We start from the raw sequence: 22,595 nt of genomic DNA on the forward strand, positions 1-22,595 counted from the left end.
ATTTAACTTTTTATTTAACCCTGACAGTCGCATCAGTTTATTTTAATAAGAAAACATTTTAAACTTTTGCTTAATTTCTTCTTTAGTATTCATAACAAAACACACCAACAAATAGAATTCTACCATATACAAAAGTAGATGGGAAATTAAATATAAATTCAGTATGAATAAAACAAATTAAGTATTAATATAATTAATAAAAAGCAAAGTAATTTCAAAGCCTTTAGATTACACTAAATACAGAGCATGGTGGTCAGACCTATTCTATAGATTTACTTAAACAAACATTTTAGAGACAATATTGTTTCATTTTTTAAAATTGATTTCAGTCAGGATCGACTTAAAATATATGAAATTTGAACCAACTGTATTTTTTTGGTATTCGCATTAATGAAAAGTTAGAATTTTATGACCCGAGATGTCCAGTGGATTAAAAAACCGGATCTTTTACAAACATATTTTAAGAATAAATTATCATTTAATAACTTATAAACAAATCATTTTAGAAAAACAAAACAGAAAAACAACATTTTCAATACAAAAACAGGTAAATAGCTATGTTAGACTGCAATAAATTACGCCGTGCAGAAGTTTCCAGAAAATACAACGCAGGCACAGGCATACTCACAATATATTCAATGCCATCACAAACGCAGAGAACTTTAGATGAGGTTACATCATACTTGACAAAGTCATATATCTGAAGTGAGTTCCATCGTCCGCGGTGATCTTCCACGACTGCTGCTTTACATTATGTTCTGTTATGATGAGTTGGTGTCACATTATTTTCCTCCCCAGTGTGTATAAAATATCTGTCGGAAAAACATAAAACGTCAAAATTACTTTAAAATCGACTTTAGAAAAGATTAAAACTATTTCCTTGCCTGGCGTCCTGGTAAAGAATTCATCAATAACAAAATCACCACTAGCAGCTACCACTTATTAATAATAAACAGACTTTGAATAAGCACTGTTTCCTCTTGATTTCTCATGTAAGTGGATACACAATAGATGCTTTCCGCTCACAGAAAACCAAGCAGTGCAAAAGGAAGCGCAGCATCCTCGTCATGCTAAAAGGAAATTGAAATGAAAGTAAAACGCACACACAACCCCCAGCCACTTTTAAAAATATCCACTTTTTGGGTCCCAAATGGTTCAGTGGTTGTATAACGACAGGACTCCAGCCAGTAAAACTGTTCTCTTGGTTAATGACAAACACACGCACGATCGACTTGAAAAGCAGTGTGGGGAAAAGCAGAAATAATAGCTGAAAGAGTACTGACTTATTATCTGGAGTTTGCAGGCCATAAGTTTTAATCCAAATTGGAAAACTCCTGCATGAAATGCGGTCAGAGTCGTGCCATGTTTAGAAAAGACAAATGCGCCAAATTGTTTTATCACAGCACATATAAAGTCGAAATTTAGAGGGAGAACGTGTAGAAAATATTACATTGTCATTATATGAATAAATGCTACTACGTCACAATTGCAAATTGCGAAACATTTGCACAAGTTACTTTCTTGGCTGTAGTAAATCTGTCCGAAAAGAAATCCAAATCCAAAGCATGTTGCACATAAGCAGGCTTTGGGGAATATCGTGTATATGTATCATGTGCTCCCTGATTATATGTAACTTTTTGTGATAATTGTTTATCATTTGCCAATCAATCTGAAATAATGGATATAATTATGCCTGTATGTCTATTTATTATTTTTCAAAATGGACGAGTAAAATCGAATTTCTGAAAATGCAAATAAAAGATTTAAGTTGAACAATAACGGAACTTAATAAAGAAAATATAATTTATTGGATAGCCACTGTTTGGGTTTATTTATCGGCACCTTCCTTATCTCCTGCGTATAGGTCAGTACATACACTTCGGTCAAACAGAGGTGGGGAACGTGTCAACATATTCAAATTAGCGTTAAAAAAACTGTTATTCGTTTTAAGCAATGTCACTGAAAGAAAAGGAACAGAGAAAGGATGAAAAAATACGGTCCCACTCCCCCCCACCCCCACCCCAAAAAAGGGTGCTAATTTGCAGGCACGGACGCTTGCGATTGGTCATTGGCTGGTCAGATGGTATGGTATTCCTCTGTCCCGCACTGGCACATAGCCACCCAGCAACCCCCCCCCTCACCTAAAACCCAATCTCCGATAAACTACTAATAGCTAAACCGCTTGGACTATAAAACACAACAAATCATAAACCAAGGAAAAGAACCGTGCCCTACCAATGAGTTCCTATTTTGTAAACTCCACGTTCCCGGTGACTCTGCCTGGAGGACAGGAGTCATTCTTGGGACAGATACCCTTATACTCCTCCGGATACACAGACCCTTTACGACACTATCCCGGTGCTGCATATGGAACTAGCAGTGTCCAGGAGAAAGCATACCACTCTTCCTTTTACCAGCAGACCAACGGTGCCTACGGCAGGGCGAACACCATCGGTTCCTGCGATTACGCAGCAGCAAGCTTCTGCAGGGAAAAAGACAACGCCTGTGCCCTCTCTAGCTTAGAAGAACACTCTCTTGTCCACGGTCAGGAGCACCGGAAAACAGATTGCACAGAATCGCTTGGGAAAAGCATCTACGAGGGCGACGAACAGAAGCCGGCGGTGCCAGTGTACCCATGGATGCAAAGAATGAACTCGTGCAATGGTACGTACATGTTGTCATATTTCCTTTTTTTTTTGTTATTTGCCACCGATGATATAGCCTACATAGCTAAAGCGTGCTACTTGCCCGACTGTGCAAATCCGGAAGCGCATACAGTGTAAATACAGGCGTCTCACTCCAGCATATTCGTCTCTACAGTGTTACACTGAAACCGGAGACGAGACATGACACCCTTTCAGTTTAAAGAACGCAATACCTCTATTATATTAATATCATACAATTGTTACACAATATTGTAGTTTGTCTCTAGGTTTATATCTATATTATATTATATTTATAATATATATTTGTAATCGTAGTTCGAATTGCCCTGTAACATAAGGGGAGTAGCACTATCAGCTTGACTGTTACCATAAAATGACCTGCACTGCCGTTTTGATCAGGTTCTCTCTGCTCTACCGCAAAATACAGAGAGTAATAAATAGAAATTTCAGTTTATAATATCAGTTTATATTATTACAGTAGCATGCGCCACTCTAAATGTAGGAAACTAACAAGTAAATTAGTTTTATAATAGTATACCTGTAGTAGTGAAATTGTTATTATTTTTTATGACATACTGATTTTACATGCAAGCAAACACTTACAAGAAGTGCTGCCTTTTAAAAAGTTGATGATTTTAGAGGCAGCCTTGTTACTTACAGTCAAGAATATCTGCTAATATGAACTCTTCGAAGTAACACAGTGCATAGCATTGCAAATACTTAATAATTGTCTTGAGGCATAAAATTCGCAAGTCATGTTGCTGTCCTCAAGCTGTTTTCCAAGCACACATTTGTCATTACAATCATTATTATAATATGCACGCTTTCTGCGTTAATGTGCGTCTATGCCCACTCCCCCACCCCCTCTCTTTCCATTTCATGGACAGGGACCTTCAGTAACCCTGGTCGGAGGGGTCGTCAGACATACACCCGTTACCAGACGTTGGAGTTGGAGAAAGAGTTTCATTTTAACAGGTATCTTACCCGCAGGCGCCGTATTGAGATTGCGCACGCTCTATGCCTGACGGAACGCCAGATCAAGATTTGGTTCCAAAACCGACGGATGAAGTGGAAAAAGGAGAACAAATTAATCAACTCATCACAAACCAGTGGCGAGGAGAAAGACGAGAAGAGGACAGAATGAAATTATGGCAATGAGCAGACACCTCAATAACTCATCAGAAGGAAAAACTCTCCATGTGCATACATTTGCTTCGGTGAAGTTGTATTGGTAAATTCGTTGTAGCATTCCACTTATACATTTCATGTTATATTATGTCTAACTCTTACATGATGTCTCTAATTAATGTCTTTTTTATGTGCAAATTATGATTTAGGTTTTGTTCTTACATCTAAAACTGATATGTTTAATACATGTATTTTAAATGTTATATTCGTACTCATATTTAAGCTGTAAAAAATAAAATAAAATGAAACGAAATGACGCATTTTAGTTAGGGTGATTAAATGTGTGAGGTGTTTACTGAATTTATGAAAAATATAGGACTGAAGCTTTCTTTAAAAAAACAACAACAACAAGTCGGGTTCAAGTTTATAGTCTATTGATTTTGTATGTGGATTCCAATTGTTGTAATATTTATCAGGAGAAACGATTAAATAAAGCGAGAAAACATTCCACCTGACAGACCTTGTTTGGTGAAAATTTTTTTTTGAAGTAAAAACGACCATTTCTGAGCCACATAGCATATAAAAGATCATTTCCTTCAAATGTATTGAACCAATATACCACTATTTTTGCCACGTTGCCAAACAATTCTGTTAAAATTGGAAAGCACAACGCGGTGCTTATTTCTTCTTCATAAAATATCTGTACGTATGTGTTTAGAAAACACCAGATTGTACAAAAACGTTAAATTGGGCGCTACCTAAGAGCAGACAATGTAGCCATGTTGTATAATTGCTCCAGCTTCAGGCTTCAATAGGGAACAGGTACACCGAAATTTCCTGTCAATCAAAAATCCAGTTTCCCTTTTACACACTGAAAGTCACGCCGGCCCAGAGTTCAGCGCCAAAATACTCCATACGAAGTGAAAGGAAAGGGTTCAGTGATTTTTAACTGATGGCCGAAGGAGAAAGCTGACCTGTTCATACCGTGCACTCACCAAGAGAGGGTCAAACGGTTAGGAGACTGACCTTCTCGGTAGCCAGAATGTTTTCTAAGGTAAAAGACAATATAATTTTCAAAAGCGCGTCATGTACAGACTGTCTAACAGCACGAGATAATATGAACAATGCAGTTATTTCTTACACATGTTATGCATATCTTGCTATACAAAAAAGTGGTTGATATAATGGAACTCATGCGGACACATTTACTGGCCTAGAATCAATAGATTCTTCCCTTCCAAAAATCTATTTAAAAAATGTTCGAAGTTGGATTGCTGATATCTGCTTAACCTATTTTATTTCTATTATTGTTTAAGGCTAATACCTAAGCTTCATTAAATATTATTTAGAATATTTTAACCACAGTTTTCCGGTTTAAATGTAAGCAAAAAAACGTATGGCACAATGGTGAATTGCACATCATGATGCACATACATGAAATAACTTGTGCTTTTGTGTCAACAAACCATATATCAGCTCAGGTCATCTATCACAATCCTACATTCCTTATGGCTTACTGAGAACTTACTCTTCTTGGTTTGAAAGATGAGTAAGTTACTATTTTCATGCAATCCAAGAAGCATGAAAATAAATTTAAATAACCTATTTTCATCAAGCATTAGATCACGAATAAGAATCTATAATAATAATAATAATAATAATAATAATAATAATTGTTATTATTATTATTATTATTATTATTATTATTATTATTATTATTATTTTGTTAACAGAAATTATTTATCACATATCAAATATACATATTTATGCTAATCATGGTAATCTTTAGGTTTTAGTCACTGCATTACAGATTTGGCAACATGTTAGTACTAACAATTCTTGTGAGTACTAAAGATAAAGTTAGCAGGTTTTTGTTCCAACTGAAAACAATAAAAGTATAAATATTTGTACATATCCTAGAAGTGTTCACTGTGCTATAAATTACATATCCAGTAGGTGACGCTGTCTGCTCACAGGCAGCATATCCTTGCAATGGGAGGCACACGAATGCTCGAGGCTACAACTCCCCGTCTCGTCATCATTTGTAACCATAGAGCATGAATTACCTCTTGAAGTCATCAGTGAGAATTTACGACTGGTCAACAAAAGCACGTGATTCCCAAACGCACCCCCACCCCCATATTTGGCCGCATACATAGCAAAAACGAAGTACAGTGCATTGCTATAATTCATTAATACATCATAAATCGTGAAGCACAGCGTTATAACGACCAAGATCTACAAATCAAGCTCGCTAAAACAACCTAAATGAGCTCTTACTTTGTAAACTCGTTCTCAGGGCGCTACCCAAATGGCCCTGACTATCAGTTACTAAATTATGGAACTAGCAGCAACGCTATGAACGCCTCGTACAGGGACTCCGGCACCATGCATTCAGGCTCTTACGGCTACAACTACAATGGGATGGACCTAAGCGTCAACCGTTCAGCCAGCACTGGCCACTTTGGGGCGGTTGGGGACAATTCCCGGGGCTTCCAATCTCCAGCCTCGGAGACGCGATTCCGGCAGCCGTCAAGCTGCTCACTCGCATCCCCGGAGCCGCTGCCCTGCTCTAACAGCGAGAGCCTAGGACCCAAAGGCTCTTCACCCCCTTCCGACCAAAGCTCTTCCGCAGCGAGTAGTAACCTTACCAACAGTACACATTTTACTGAAATCGACGAGGCCAGTGCTTCATCTGAGACCGAAGAAGGCTCCCACAGAGCGGCCAACCAAGCTCCGCGGACGCTGCAGAAGCAAGAGACCACGGCAACCTCCACCAGTTCGGCGACTACCGATGGCCAAGCGCCACAAATATTCCCATGGATGCGGAAACTACACATTAGCCACGGTACTCTCTTTACACTTCTTTACTGTTTGAGAATAAGTATTGTCTAATTTGTGGTGAGACGTTTTTGCTTTTTAACAGTGGGTGTGGAATTAGCCTTTACTTATTTTCGCGAAAGTGTCATAAATCTTTCAAGTGTGGAGCCTCGCAAGCTGTAGCAGAGAAAGGGAGAGAGGTGGACGAGAGGACAGCAAGCCATAAATGCTTAGAAGTTGTTTCTTTGAAAAGTTCTGTTTTATGGCGCAAGGGAATGTGCTTACTTGGTGAGGAAAACCAACCAATAAAAAAAGTTACAAAAGTGTTGGGAAACATGGTCGACTGTTGGAAACCGAAAGAATAAACGTCGTTATATGGAGAAGGTATTATATATCTCACTGAATTCAGTAACATGTAAAATAGAAAGAAAAGGGTTGTTTACGCACATATGTGCACTGTACCATTTGGCGATTGCACTGTACTCATTCAGTCATAAATCGTGCGTCCGTCAAGAGTATTTGCATGCAAATTTCCAAATTGCAAAATAGTTTTGCAGATCTACTGTTCTAATGCTGTATTGCGCCATTCTCGCTAATGTTTTTCTTTCTAATCTTGCCATGCAGATATGACTGGACCAGATGGAAAAAGGGCCCGAACTGCCTATACCCGTTATCAGACGCTAGAGCTGGAAAAAGAGTTCCATTTTAATAGGTATCTCACCCGGAGGAGAAGGATAGAGATAGCCCATGCTCTATGTCTCTCAGAACGTCAAATTAAGATCTGGTTCCAAAACCGGCGGATGAAATGGAAAAAGGACAATAAGTTGAAGAGCATGAGTCTGGCTACCGCAGGAAGCGCTTTCCAGCCATAGTGGTAACGCAGATCATGCTGTAAGTGCTGCAATGAAATCGCGAGGGGAGAATCGATGGGAAAATTTCAATAGACTATTACTGAGTACTGTAAGCGGCACCTTTCGGCATGTTTTTGGGTATTTAAGTCAACTTAAAATTTTACTGTGGTACTGATAAAATTAAAACAAATTAGTGTTCACATGCTGTTCTTTTAATAATTTGATTTTTATTTCCAGAGAGAAAATTAACAAAAAAGAAAAAAAAAATGCCGCTCGTTGTCCTTGTTATGGATATTGTTTGTCAAGTGCTATGTATAATGCTTTGAGAGTTAGCATGTTAACTAAATGTTATAACTTATTTACTACCTATAACTTGTATACCTTTGAGTTTACAGCGATGCTTCTGCCCAAATATGAAGTGATGCGCTAGTTAGCTAGCTCTAGTAGTGACTGCATTCATTTTAGCAGAAGTAAGGCTTCTGTGTTCCATGGTCATATATGTTTGAAGTCATTGTCTAGATAAACTCATTAGACCTTTGTCATGTGTTCAAATTCTTCAGTTATTTTTGAGAAAAAAAAAGGAAATTTGTAAATAGTCATAGAGTCCTGTATCCGTCCCGCGTGTGTATAGTTATATTCAAATTATGTAATTGTATATTACTGGATCATGTTCATGTTCCTAAAATGATGTACATATTGAACACTTTTATTGTGACCATTTGGCTCTTTGTAGTAGGCAGAGTGAATGGCAAATGTGTGTGGGGAAAAAAAGCCATGTCGAACTGCCTGTACGCATTTTGCCAGTTAGCTTTTTGTATTTGTTTGTAGCTTAACTTGGAGTAAAAAATAAAGTTATCATATTATTCAGACCCATCACATCAACAGAAACCACTGTACATGTCTCTCTTATACCATTATCTGAGTTTCTAACGATTTCTTTTCCAATACAATTTAAGCAGTTCTTTTTGACAATAGTTAAAAAAGGAACTACTGTAGCTTAAAACTGACCTACATACCACCCAAAAAATGCTGCCTATTACCATAAAACTTCGAACTGAAGGAAATATACACGAGGAAATTCACATTTGACGACAAACCAAACACAAGTTAAAACCAAATCCAAGTACTGCTATATAGGTAATATCACGTGTGTAATGTCACACTTATCTTTCTGGCTATGCCAATTAAAATATTTTTTTTAATTTGTGATATACAACCCGTCATTACACAGTAGTCCTGCCTCTCTGTAAACAAGTAGCGAACTTGTAAACTTACCACAGCCAAACCGTTTTGTTACGTCTAAGGCGACTTTTGAGAACCGAGTAGATTGTCCTAAAAGTGAACCAGCTGCCCCATATCGTCTGGCCGGCTGCCTTTTGGGATTCAGTTTTTGCCAATGACCAAACTATACCAAAAGTGGCTATGACATTTACATGTCAAATGGATGAGCGTTTTATCTTGAAGTTAGATCGTAAAAATCGCGCAGGCCACAGACAGATACCCCTTACTGGCTCTCAAAAGTCACGTGGGGTCCATAAAGTTAGTTTTATGGTTTTGGGGAGTTGACAATGTACTATATATTTCACATTGTAGAAAGCAAGTGACGGCTTAACTGCTACGAATGGATTCGAAAGGGTCAGTAGTGAGGAAAATAACGTATGCCACTGCTCTGGCTGTGTCTGGTACATACGCTGTCTCGCCAGTTCTACCCATTTGGAGGCGGATATGAGGATAGTGGACTGTGCAAAATCCAAGTAAGTCATTTAACCCTAGATTGGTAGAAGACTTGAGGAAAGGGAGAAGCAGATGAGGGAACAGTCTCCAATGGTTGTGTCAAACATTTCGCTCGTTAATATTCAGGAGATAAACTGCTTTTTTGGCGCATTTAAAAGGTAATATGTAACCTTCATTGCTAGTGTGAAACGCACTGTATAGTTGTCCACATAAAATTTATACCACTGACTATGCAAGAAAAAGTTATAGAGATTTACTAGGTTTCAAGTTTCTAAAATGCTCGAACTTCCTGGTTTTGCAATACAGAATTGAAAAATATTCGCATTGAATCTTAAAACATTACCATATTGTCGATGAGTATGAATGTTTGATGTGTTGATCACGTGTTATCAATTCTAATGTCCCATATAGTCGTTATCACAGATCAGTAGACTTTATTGTAAATATAAGGAAAAAGGCTAATTTTTGGTTCTGCATCCTTTTTAGAAAATAAATCTTTCATTCTTGTTTTGTTCCTCAGTGAAATTTAATTCAGAACAACTTAAATGGCATGATTTCCTGTTCTACTGTACTTCCAAAGTAAGGGTTAAAAATAAATACAATATAGGCCTACATTCTCTCTCTCTCTCTCTCTATCTCTCTCTCTCTCTCTCTCTCTCTCTCTCTCTCACACACACACACACACACACCCCATTACAATATACCTCCCCCAATTCTACAAGTAAATCTTTGTTTCATCCCCGCCCATGCATTTTTCAAAAAGGAAATGTGTGAATAACACACATTGGCAGCGGACGTTCTGGACAAGATTACTGCAAAATAGACCAGCAAAATAGTTTGGATGCAAACAGATAGTTCAAAAACTAAGTTTACGGGTGACCACTATAAGAATATTTCAAAATAAACAAGCAAGCAAGCAAGCAAACAAACAAACAAATAAAACAACTGTATTTGAAAATTCACCTCGCGTGTTTCTAGTTCGGTGAAGTGTATCCCTGACATGAAAACTGGTCAGTTGAAGTTTAACTTCAAATTTTCGACACCGTATATCATTTGACTACATTTAATGCGCCGCAAATTATTTTTTTCTCTGCATGGAGATTAATTTATCTCCCATTTATCTTATTACCCATTTATCTGGATTTTTTCTTTCTCTATTAGTTTTTCCTGTCTTTATTTCTTTTTGCTGGTTACAGAAGAGTGCTTAAGTAGTTTAAGCCCCATTTAATTAAAAACAACCTGTGAAATCAAATGTCAAATCTTTTGTTAATTGTACCTTGACTTTGTGGAAAACACAAGTTCGTCATTAACTCAGATATAAAATATTATTTGTAATTTATATGAATATTAGATGGTTTTATGTATATCATGCCCGCACACAGCTCAATAAAATTATATTTTGTATGCTACATAATTCTTTACCTTTTAGAGTTAAATGCATGTTATTGTTTCAGGTTTTGCATCCTAGAACACATTTACGTTTAGTTTGTGATCTATTTTAAAGCTTGCCGTTTGTCTTAGTATGTTACACATGTGTGCAACAAAGAGTGACCAAGGTCTTAGATCATAAACAGAAAGGATAAGTAGAAAGTAGACAGTTTCTGTTTCATTTAGTGTCATTTTATTTAAAGATATACAAGGCTAGGTTAAACAGCAAAATCCCCACTGCTGAATTAACACCTAAAGTGCTTATATATGTCCAAATGGACACAAATGAACACTGAAAGAGTTAAATCAACACTCTAGGGGTTAATTCAACACTGAGGATATTCCTGAAAGCGTCGTCCTAAATTGAATAATGTTTTAAATAATTTCATATATATAAGAATTTTTCTAATATGAATCCGAGAAAAGCAGACTTAACTGTTGTCTCACGTCTTGTATATGTTGATGAGAAACTAGGCAACTGATATTGATTTCTAAGTGTGTTTGTGTATCAGACAACGTACATGTTTGACAAAAAAAATCTGAGTATCAAATAGGACAGTCTAAGCTGTTGGTTTTCGTAACAGCAAAAAGTGAAAACAAAAGTTATGTTTTAATTAAACAATAGCTTTATATTAAGATGAGGAAGGACACTTGTGTCTTCTTAGTAGAAAAATTGACATGTTTTAACCTTCGGAAAAGCATAGAAACAACACACAAAGCCATGTTTTTTTTTTCTTAATGTAAAAATAGAATATTTTCATAATTTAGCTTTGACAAAACATGGTAATTATGTATTAATTATTATAATACATTAAAATAGCTTTAAACGTATCTCCATTGATTGTATGCATTTTGTTGGGACCTGTGCACACGAAATTAATCTTGTGTGCGCTTGCATTGGCTTATACGCAGCTGACGGTACCAACCTAAAGATTTTTGAACCTTTAAATTGCAATTTTAAATTCCTAATGCGTTTTGGATATGGATAGAGACAATCCAAAAGCATTTCTCATCCATAATGCATGAGGAGGAGATCATCCAGAGGTCACCAGACGAGTAGTACTGGGAGGGCGCAGGCGTAAAACAATGCAGCGTGTCCATCACACACAATTACACTATGTTTACTCTGAAAAAAAGGTGAAAAGGTGGCTGGAAGGTTTTTATTTTACCTATGTTTTCTCTCCCTTCAATGTATCCTATTTGTGATTAGATGAAGGAGTAGGGACGTCTAACAAAACATCCTAAAATTTTTGACGTTTTCTGTGCATTTTATGAATTAACACAAAAAACAAACAAACAAACAAAAACAAACAAACAAAAAAAAACATATGTCCAATAGAAACTTTTAAGAGAGTAAAATGCAGCTGCAAAAAATCAGTTTGTCAATATGACACTTCAAAAAAATGTAATAATAAAAGATATACCTAACGCTTATAATATATAACATCCATACTTTGTTTAACTTAAGATTTCAGACCGTTGTTTATTTGAAACTGACAAAAGAAAAAAACTCTAAGTATAATAAATAAATAAATATTCTTAAAACATGTGAAATATCTTGCTATGTAATACATTTTAAATTCACTTGTAGAAGATCACCACAATCGTTTTCCTATTTATTATTTAGGGACCGCAGATTTCGTCTAATGCAACGCTCTAAAGTCGCCAGCAGAGCCCGCTTTAGACCAACTTCACAAAAGTTGAAGGCGCTGTTTTCTGCAGTCGACACGACAACTCGTCGTATATCGTTTTAAAACGAACTCCATTAAAACATTCTATCAAATTCAGTGTCTGGGATATTAGGTTTATTAATAGAAATGAATAATTTCATTAGCGCGTTCGTGCTTGTGTAAAATGGCGGTTAGTCTTTTCATGCATGCTGTAACACTGGAAGTCTTCATAGTTTGTAAAACACTTTGTTAAACATCAGGAGACACGACATCTACACCATTCAAAATAAATGCAGACATACGTGAGCTTCTTTCTTGGATAGTATAATTTTAATGACTCGGAGCAATTGTGAATCTAGTGTTAGACAGGCGCGAGGGATGAGCGGGGTCAGAAAGTTGAAGGGTCAAAAGTTTATGTGGTGTGAGATTCGACTGTTGGTTGTCGACTGTGCTCTAGACCAATTGCTAGATGTCAATGGCAAAGTGAGAGAGAGGGAGGAAAAGGAGGAAAGGAAATGGGGTGCTGCCGAAGCAGTGAGGGGCTACATCTTTTTTTCATGTGCAAAAATGGGAGAAATGATAACAGGAGCGGTTTAGAGCCTGACAAGTTTTGTAACAAAGCGAACCCCCGCGAAAAGTGAGAAAGGGCAAAATGGGGGGAAAAAAATCCCTGTTCGTTTATAATAATAATAATAATAATAATAATAATAATAATAATTATATTATATATTATTATTATTATTATTATTATTATTATTATAACTTTCATTAGAATTGCTATTATTCCTGTTGTTGTTGTTGTTGACGATGTTGTTGTTGATGTTACTGATGATAATGATTAATAATGATGCATAATATTATTTGGGCATGCCCTCACACTAGAAACAACTTATGATTACAAAATTTATAAAAGTTTTGAATCAATAAGCTTTATACCGTTGAGGGTTCATATATTTTTAAGAAGGAAACAAATGGGAAAATATTGTCCACGTGCTTCAAATTTCTTAAACGTTGTTGTTCCCACTTATTTAAAGATTTGTATTTAAAAAAAGATTTAAAAACGCAGAGAAACAGCATCACAAATAATCTGAATTCATGTGGCATCAAAATAGCAAAGCTAAAAAAAATATAATCCCAGAACGATTATACATTTAACTTCAAACTAAAAGCAACGGTTATACGGAACCTATTCGAATAACACCGCAGCTATATTTGAATCGTCAGAGTAGTTTTGGTAATTGTAAGCGTACAAAAGAATCGCTAATCTAAACATAGAGAGCGTGTGGGAGTGCTATTTTGATGTATAGTTAATAATGGAGCCATTTTCAAGTGGGCGACGGGCAGAATAAAATTTGAACAGAGGAAATGTGTAATTTAGTAAATACATAATACCGTTATTGATATAAATATTCGGACAAACTAGGCTAGCCAAGGATAACAATTTTAAACGGATCGCTATTTTAAAAGATACAGTGCATAAGTGGTGAATAATTGTATTAGAATACGCGTCCCCTTTGGAGTTCACGCAGAGTTCATCGAATTAATTTCCATTCCACCGTAGCATGTGCCGTTGCCTGGCAGGGATGTGGCGTGCATTGTGATTTTTCTGAGCTCCCGGTTTTATTTATTTATTTGTTTATTTATTTTTAAACACAAGTCATGATTATTTCTGGTATTCTCAGGGCTTTTGGTTTTTTCGGCGCAAATGTGTAATGTTTACATGAGCCACTAAATATAAAACGAACCACAGGATTTAAAAAATCCCATTTCTTCTTAATAAAAATGGTTTACATTTGTGTTGTTAAAATTATTAAAATATCTTATTTCATTACAGTTTAATGCTTTAGGTGGTGTATGTTCTAAATATGTGTATTAATGCACGATCCGCATTGCTTTGATTCTATTTGGTTTAGCCTATAGAAAGAAAAAAAAAAGCTCTGTGGTTGAACTGATTTGTGGATTTCAAAAGGCATTTAGAATGACACCCCCCACCACCCACCCCAAGTCATTTTTCTTCAAAGTACTGACCTGGGCACAATTCAATATGAGCACGCAAACTGTGCATGCATTACTATAGAACTTGCGAGTGGGGAGAGACCCAGAGCAGGGGTGAACCGCAGGTCAGCGCGTCTAACAAATATTAAAATGTACTGGGACTTGTGACACGCCTTGCTGTTTAACAAAGACTGCCAAAGTGCGAGATTAATACGAAAACCTGAGAGTCCACAACAAAATGCCTTAAAGCGTCCAATGATATTGTAGTCTAATGCTCACGACGGAGCAAGTCTAACATGCATTTTATTTTTAGCACTTCTGAGAGGCAGCAGGCTACATTGTGCGGGGAAACCCCTTCTTCTCGCCAAGAGAGGTTAAAGAGACACCGAGAAACGGACTGGGCAAGCATTTTAGCGCATACGAAATCAGTAGATCGATGTTTTATTTCATTATTCTTTTTTATTCTTCAGCTCTTGTGTTGTTTACAATTTTCTTGATCGGATCGCGGAAATGAGTGGGAGTTGCACGGACGAAGGTATCACGGCGAGGTCACGGGCTAAACCTGTGGCGTTAGAAAAAAGAGGAAAGGAGGGCGGGGGTGGCGGTGGGGCTCGCGGTACCGTCGTGACAGAAAGAAAGGCTTCGGAATCCCGTCCCGTTTGTGTCCTGCATATGGAGAAGGCGATGGGACTGTATTGTGGAGAGCGAACTCGGAGAAACGAGATACGACGCGCGAAGGCAAAAAGTAAGTAAAGAAACTGGCCCTTCATTTACATATCGCTGCGCTCTCTTCTGCAGGTGTTTTGCCTGAGCGGACCACGTGCTTTTGTGCAGTGTGGCGAGCTTGCCCCCCCTCCTTTTATAACGGAGTTATGAGTTTGATTTCGAGTTCTGCAAAGTCGGATGTTTGAGACTGTAGGTTTGATATGGTGAATATTTATACTTTGGCTGAAGTCACTGATCCTGTGTTTCGAACACCCGTGGGTGTACGCATTAACCCTATAATGAGGCAGATGGCTCGAGGTCCCAATGCCTTTTTGAGGGAGATAGAGATGGGGTGAAGGCGAGGTCGGGGACTTCGGGAGGTGAAAGGGTTGGAGTGGACAGAAAGGACGAACTTTCTCCTTTTTTTCCCCTATAAGGGTATCCTAAAGTTAGCCATATATCTTATTGTTATTATAGTTAACCCTTATTGCTTTCATACAATAAAATACCTGCATAAAAAATGTTGTTAAAAAAATCTTACTCAACAGCTAACGTTAATCCAAAGGCCGGCCTTACCATTTAAAAGTACAATAAAAGTAAACTGATCAAGAAATTATGGGAACAGATTTATGAAAAGAAGAGCTGACAGGAGCCAAACAGTAACAGCCAAAAGATAAGGATGCTGTAGTTTAAGCCTTATATAGCTGCATTTTTATTTACAAACATACAATTGCAAGTAAATAAATGTTGATAAATTTTAGTTTGAATGATTAAACGAATATTTCGATTTTTAAACATTTGACTTAATTTTTATGGAATTTAACCAATAAAAAATTTAACTTTTTAAATTTGGCTCTATTACGAAAACGTTGAATCACATAAGCTCAATAATATATAACACAGCACGTAGTGCAACTACTCTGAAAAAGAAAGTGTCATCACTGCTGTAATAATTATCGATGTAAATGTTATTAAGAACGAAATTAAAATAGGTTAAAGTATACATAAGGTTAAGTAGAAAGTAATGTATATATATATATATATATATATATATATATATATATATATATATATATATATATATATATAGCCATATGCATTTATTGTATTTTATTGTTAATAGTTTAACTAGCAAAATTATAACAATTTGTCATTTATGCACACTTTGGCGCGCGCAGCCCCAACCCCTAATGTCATATTATTTGAACACACACACACACACACACACACACACACACACGTATATATATATATATATATATATATATGTGTGTGTGTGTGTGTGTGTGTGTGTGTGTGTGTGTGTATGCATATTCATATCGTGTGTGTATCTCATAATTTTTTCAGTGAATTCCTTACATATTTGTCGCGTACTGAATTCTGAATTTATTTAGAGTTTTTTATAAGACAGCAATTTTATTGTTGAGCAATATTTCACTGTAAGTGCTTCACAGCCTGTAGGCTAAATGGGGCTGACCTACAATGAAAACTGATGTGTTTTATTTCAGTTGGTGCTTTCTATGACCTTTTCAGTTATGTTATGATTGCCTTTTACGCTTTCACTCTTGCTGGTCCGTGTATTGTGTTTTAGTTCCAATCTACGGCATACGTTTAAAATGTGTTATAGCACAAAATGGATGGAGATTGGGGATTTGTTTGACCGGTTTTTTTAAAATTATTATTTTAAGCGTTTAATATATATGGTGCTTATATACGTTCAAATTTAATCCAAATGAACAATATTGTTAATTCAACTCCAAGAGTTAAGGAAACACTGGAAATTTGCAGTGTTTTGTTTGCTCCTGTATTTATTTTGCGAGGTTTCCCCCCTGTGAGACACCAGAGTCTTGGAGCGTTGTACCTCATTAACTGTACCACTGACGAGTAAAAGTCTTGTTTAGTTTTTCTGTCGCTTTAGCATTGTATGTAAAGAAAGGCCCAATCCAATCGTTTAGTAGATCAATGGAACAATAAAGGCAGATTACTCCAGGTATAACACCTTGACATGAAGGAGGAGCTGTCAAGGTGAGTAACTCCATTCGATATCTGTCAAGAGGACACCTGTCATCTATATATACCCTGTAGATCCGGATTTGTGTGAACAGACACACAGTCACAAATTCGTGTCTAGGGGAGTATGTAGTTGATATATAGACCGCAATGCAACATCAACGGAAAAAGAAGACATCAATATATAGCTTTATTTATTTTATTTTTTTCATTAAAACAATACAAGTCTGTCCGCAAAAGTATGTCATCAACGAAATTTTTAGCTTTGGTTGTACATAGCTTTTAAAAAAATCAGTTTCTTAGAGTTAAATACCAGTGATTGTCAGGCTAGCATGTTCCATGAATAGTAAGAATCAAGGCAACAGCAAAGTACAAACAACGTTAACGGTTAATGGTCAATTATGCTTGGGGCGTAAATCAAAATGCAGAATAACGCGCTCTTTGTATGGGGAATGACTGCAGAGTGTGCTTAAATGCAAAAGACCTTAGTTTTGATTTAGGAGGCTTTGCAACCTGAATTAGTTGATGAATTTTCTATCGATCCTAAACAAGCCCAGATTTATCTCTGACACGCAGATCACGCCACCTCCATTCTATCACCATTATTAGCAAGTGCATTTAAGAGCTTCGGCAGACAGAGCGGGTTGCCCTTTCACTTGGTATCGCTTTTCACGAGTACTGGCCAAAAATACAGGAGTGTTCAAATTCAGAACATCTGAACCACATTTTGGAAAGGAGTATGTATACTCTCATTAAACTGAGGTACTCAAGACGAAAGAGAGGGGGAGTCGCTTAGTCTCAGAGGTCTGTGCTTATGTAAAAGTCCAGGGTGGCTTTATCGGCATGTCAGTTTTTGCTAATGAGTGTTTTGTTTCAACTGTCAATTTGTTAAACTCAAATCAAAGCATTAAAATATGAAACGTAGTTATACTGTCCCAAACTGTGCGTTGATATTGAACACAATCTAAACTGCTTTTTCTCGTTTCCTAATCCGGGAATTGGAAGGATGCACGCCATTGGCTACTGCTGTCACGTGGACTCTTAACTTTGTTCACTTGACAGAAAGTAGGAGGGTTTTACGAAACAGGAAAACGAGTAAAGGGATAGATATAAATTTTAGTATATTTTGTGTGCAATTCAAAGAAATTAATGGCCATGAGTTCCTATTTGATCAACTCCAACTATGTGGACCCCAAGTTTCCACCGTGCGAGGAGTACTCCCAAAGCGACTACCTACCCAGTCACTCTCCGGACTACTATAGCGCCCAGAGGCAAGAGCCATCGTTCCAGCATGAGTCGATCTACCATCAGCGGTCGGGCTGCGGCGATCCACCCTACTCGTCGTGCCAGGGTTCAGGGCAGCCCGCTGTGGTGATGTCTCCTCGGGGTCACGTACTAAACCCAGCTGCACTCTCGACCCCTCTCCCAGAACCAAGCCACCACTGCGACTCGGTAACTCCGAGCCCTCCGCCTGCTTGCGGCCAGACCCCCATTAACCAAAACACTCCTTCGGCCACTTCTCGAAAGGATCCCGTGGTGTACCCCTGGATGAAAAAAGTCCACGTAAATATCGGTAAGTGCAACTAAACTTATTTTGCTTGTGCGTCGCCGTGCGCAAACATATCACACACACTAGAACTCCTAATGTCGGGTGTTAAATCTATTGGTCCCCATGTGAAGTAGCCCTTGGTCGAGATTTACGATCGGCTGTTTGCAGGGCAATATAATTACACCCCCCATAAATTTTTATTGCATTTCTTCTCAAAGTACCTTTAAAGTCTGTGCGACCTGCTCGTTCTAATTTCATCCCGGGAAGGTTTTATGAGTCCTCTAGTAACCCATAAGTTACGGTTTATGTTTTGGTAATTTGATTTTAAGTGGCTTGATGTAAAAACGCACATTTTGCTCTGTCACCTCAATATTGTTCGTGAAAAGCTTTATGACAGATAAGATATTGACATTTATAAAGACACTAATGACAAAGCAAACAAACCTGTTAGGCCTATACTATTATTCTCTAGTAATTAACAAGTTTTTCAAACATACCATGGAGTGTACTGAAATAAGGGCAAATGAGCCCTCAGTGTACTTTTTTAAAATTACCCTGCAATACCAACTATGTAAAGACACTGATGCAATTTTGTCGTTAAAACAGACTGTTGGCGTGGATTTTCATACGCTTTTCCACATGGAAAATAGGATGTTTCATAGGTTGTGGCTACAGCTGAGTTCTGTAAAAAAAAATTTTTGACTGTGCAAACATTCAGCAACATTGGCGTTACAGCCTATGCAATAAATGCTATTATTTCTGCTTTTTATATTTGTGAATTACATAAAGTCCACACAGAATTATGCATTCAGATTGCAAACTTGTACAGTGCATACTTTTTACGCGGGTAATGGTTTCTTATGCATATAAAGAATGTGCTTTAGTTGCGTGTTTTAAGTAAAATATTGTGTGACTTTTGTTAACGTGTCGCTCTGTTTTCCCGCAGTGAGCCCGAACTATTCGGGGGGAGAACCCAAGCGCTCACGCACAGCTTACACGCGACAGCAAGTTCTTGAGCTGGAGAAAGAGTTCCACTACAACCGCTATCTTACTCGCCGGCGAAGGGTGGAAATCGCCCACACCCTCTGCCTCTCAGAACGACAGATAAAGATCTGGTTTCAAAACCGGCGTATGAAGTGGAAGAAAGACCATAAGCTGCCCAACACGAAGATCCGCTCCAGCAACTCGGCCAACTCGAGTTTAAACGGCGGCCCCTTGTGCAATAATCAGAACCGTGCTAGCGGACCTCCACAGACTCTATAGCTTGCTTTCGCTCATCAGAAAGACACAAATTTTAAGACCTCAATTTTAGGAGTGAGGATCTAGAAATTCTCAACCCTCTCATGGTTTGTAAACTATGTGGATATAACACGAGGTGGAGCAATGATAAAGTGCACAGGGAAAAATATTTTAAACACAAATGGGGTGAAGACTCGAACTCAGACACTTCCACATTTGTGCTCACTCCCAGTTCGGTTCTATCATGTGCCCTGCTTGGTTCCTGCTCCCTCGACCCCTCCATAACAACAGAAGGCAGCAGACAGTTTTCAGATTTGGTGAAGATGGATCCCTGCTTCATCTTTAATCATGCCAAACTCAGTCCCATTTGTCATGTTTACTCTGTGGCACAAAGGATGAACCGTAGGCCTGCCCATTACCTCGACGTCTAGAATTGTGCCTAATAAATGAGTCTCCTTGTTTTGTCAAGAGCCATTTTCAAAACCCCCTTTCTTTGCTGGCTTGTAGCCTACAAAAGTAGCCGAACATTGTTCTCTTAATATGAAGCTCCTCTTTTTCTCTAACGTTACTCTCACATTTAATATTTTGTGTTGCCAGTGGGGCTGATTATGATTGTGTGAGGTTTAGATGTCCTTCCTTGGGCATACGAGAACCTTACTGGTCAGGTTTCTGTATCTAATTGTTTAGCGCATTTCAAATTGAGAACAGGGAAATCAGACGGTGTGTATGAAAATATCTGATTTCGGTGTTGCTCATATTCAGTGGAAAGTAAGAAAAGTTGAACAGTTGGACATATAGATAACCAAAACAGTACAATGCAAAACTATTTAAAAATGAGCACTGCTAAATACTATTTGAATTACCTCAGTTGATAGGTTTTTTTAAAAAAAATGTTTTGTTGTCTAGTTTTATGAAGTGATACGTTTGAAGTCATTTGATCAGAATGCAATTTTCAATATCAGCATTTATTTGTAAGTTGCAATGTAATTTAAATATTCGTGTCGCCAGAGCTGTGTAGAGAAAATGCGTATATTGCATGAATGAATGAGATACACTATTTTTCGTTTTTCCTATTACCTCGTCTTTAAGTTTCTGTTTTTATTCTACGTCAAATAAACATATGCACGTTTGTCATCTCTCTTTCTTTCTTTCTATCTTTCTTTCTTTCTTTCTTTCTTTCTTTCTTTCATTTTATTACTTCTAATATGTTGATATTTTATCGTCTATAAGATTATTTTTACATTCCAAAGATCAGTCTTCCTGGTGATGATGTATTTCCTTTTTTCACATTTCTATGTCTCCTCCTTTCTGTTTAGGCCTTTCACTGTACACATTTGTTATTTGTAAATAGCTATAGAAATTTAATAAATAAAAAATAATAATCACTGTATTTCTTCTCGTGTCCTGTCCTCTTGTGGGGTTTGATAGCAGATGTGCTACGTGGAGGCGGTGATTGCCATTAATCGTAATCTCAACTGATAAATAACAAACATTTTTCTTTGAATGTGGGTCAATTACAGTCAATATCTGTAAAACCATTGGTATTGTGCTGTCCTAAATACGACTGTATAATTTATATCATCGGTCTCCGAGTAATCCTAGTACATTAGGCATTGTAATCTAGTTCTAAATCACAAAACACGTCCCTTCTTTTTTCTCCTTGATTTAATGTTGAAGACCTCTCTGCTCCTCGAAGCAGAACAGGACCACTGAAACGTGTTCCTCCGTTTGAAAATAACGCTGAAAGGTTTGTAAGTTTTTAAGGATTTAATGAGTATAATTTTTGCACAGTGTTGTTGGGTGTTTTGCCAGCGCAAGCTGTGTTTTTATTGCAAAGGAGCGGGCCAGTGCCATAGCTCAAACGCTGACAACCAAATAGATAATCAAGAAGACAAATGGCTTCTTTAAGATTGTACAGCCTTCGTATTAATTTTCATTTTCTTTTCTTACAGTAGGTATCGAAAATATAGAGCCGGAGAAAATAGCATTCCGTTTGCCGGTGTTGAACAAAGTGTGGTCTTAAATTGGCCTGCTAGCATTCTGTGCCATCCAGAAAATTTTCTATTACTTGCCTGTTGACATCAGCGTGTCTTCTCGCCACATATACCGCTTCAGCCATTTGTCTGTTTTTCACCCATTATGTGTGAAATGCTGACTTTAAATTACTAACACTTTAAACTTCAGCCTGCTCAAATGTAAGCAGCCAATGAAAAGGACACCATATATTTAATATACAGTCTTTGTGTAGGTAATTTTGTAACAATAATTGATATTTTTTAGGAATACTTTTTATGCTCGGCCTAAAAATAACACAATATAGACAACTAGAATAAGTATAAAATCTAACGTCACCTGGATAAAAAAAAATGTAAATCCTACATCAGGATTTAAATAAAAATGTTATGTCTTAATATGATGTTAAAATAGCAGTTTGCATATACTTTCAGCATTCATACTTTTCTCCACAGAAAAGCTTGCTTAGAAATGAATATATTCGTGTGTGGTATTTAATATAATGTCACTTTGGAATTCTATTCTGCGATAGCCTGCCATATATTAGAGAAAAGGCCTCGGCCACGGAGGTCTGAATAGGGTGAGCAGATTTCTTTTAAGGGTTTCAAAAGTTCATCGCTATTATTTGAAGACAGATGCCCGAAGAAAAATGTGAGAATTATACAAAAAAATCATTAATCACAGCTTCTCTTTAAACAAGTCCTCTCTCTATTGTTATTCAGCAGCACAACTGCACAGACCTTCTGCTAGGAGGGCAGTAAGATCTTGGAGGACACTTGAAGACACC

At 37.3% G+C, this 22,595-nt stretch overlaps 3 protein-coding genes across 4 annotated transcripts; all 3 read left to right on the forward strand.

Moving 5' to 3' along the window:
• Positions 1–1,509: 1,509 nt before the first annotated feature.
• On the forward strand, positions 1,510–5,415 carry hoxb6a (homeobox B6a). Its single transcript, XM_053613371.1, has 2 exons — positions 1,510–2,664; positions 3,554–5,415. The coding sequence occupies exons 1-2, from the start codon at positions 2,238–2,240 to the stop codon at positions 3,808–3,810; spliced, it is 684 nt and encodes a 227-aa protein (XP_053469346.1). The 5' UTR covers positions 1,510–2,237; the 3' UTR covers positions 3,811–5,415.
• A 152-nt stretch (positions 5,416–5,567) lies between these two features.
• On the forward strand, positions 5,568–22,594 carry hoxb5a (homeobox B5a). 2 transcript variants are annotated; one of them, XR_008384600.1, is made up of 3 exons: positions 5,568–6,642; positions 7,239–9,219; positions 22,531–22,594. XR_008384600.1 is itself a non-coding variant. In XM_053613347.1 (2 exons), the coding sequence occupies exons 1-2, from the start codon at positions 6,063–6,065 to the stop codon at positions 7,484–7,486; spliced, it is 828 nt and encodes a 275-aa protein (XP_053469322.1). In that variant the 5' UTR covers positions 5,568–6,062; the 3' UTR covers positions 7,487–9,602. The 2 variants fall into 2 exon arrangements, 1 of the variants encoding a protein (XP_053469322.1); XM_053613347.1 differs by lacking the exon at positions 22,531–22,594 and having other exon boundaries at positions 7,239–9,602.
• Positions 17,011–22,483, forward strand: hoxb4a (homeobox B4a). The gene is made up of 2 exons (XM_053613360.1): positions 17,011–18,580; positions 19,503–22,483. The coding sequence occupies exons 1-2, from the start codon at positions 18,157–18,159 to the stop codon at positions 19,817–19,819; spliced, it is 741 nt and encodes a 246-aa protein (XP_053469335.1). The 5' UTR covers positions 17,011–18,156; the 3' UTR covers positions 19,820–22,483.
• Position 22,595: the final 1 nt, after the last annotated feature.

The sequence above is a fragment of the Ictalurus furcatus genome, chromosome 2 (assembly GCF_023375685.1).
Source record: "Ictalurus furcatus strain D&B chromosome 2, Billie_1.0, whole genome shotgun sequence".
Taxonomy (NCBI): domain Eukaryota; kingdom Metazoa; phylum Chordata; class Actinopteri; order Siluriformes; family Ictaluridae; genus Ictalurus; species Ictalurus furcatus.

Excerpts from the sequence above, each read along its gene's own strand:
- hoxb4a (XM_053613360.1), top strand. The coding sequence starts at position 18,157 with ATGGCCATGAGTTCCTATTTGATCAACTCCAACTATGTGGACCCCAAG. Across the intron at positions 18,581-19,502 it reads AAAAGTCCACGTAAATATCG|TGAGCCCGAACTATTCGGGG; the intron begins GTAAGTGCAACT and ends GTTTTCCCGCAG.
- hoxb6a (XM_053613371.1), top strand. The coding sequence starts at position 2,238 with ATGAGTTCCTATTTTGTAAACTCCACGTTCCCGGTGACTCTGCCTGGA. Across the intron at positions 2,665-3,553 it reads AAGAATGAACTCGTGCAATG|GGACCTTCAGTAACCCTGGT; the intron begins GTACGTACATGT and ends TTTCATGGACAG.
- hoxb5a (XM_053613347.1), top strand. The coding sequence starts at position 6,063 with ATGAGCTCTTACTTTGTAAACTCGTTCTCAGGGCGCTACCCAAATGGC. Across the intron at positions 6,643-7,238 it reads GAAACTACACATTAGCCACG|ATATGACTGGACCAGATGGA; the intron begins GTACTCTCTTTA and ends CTTGCCATGCAG.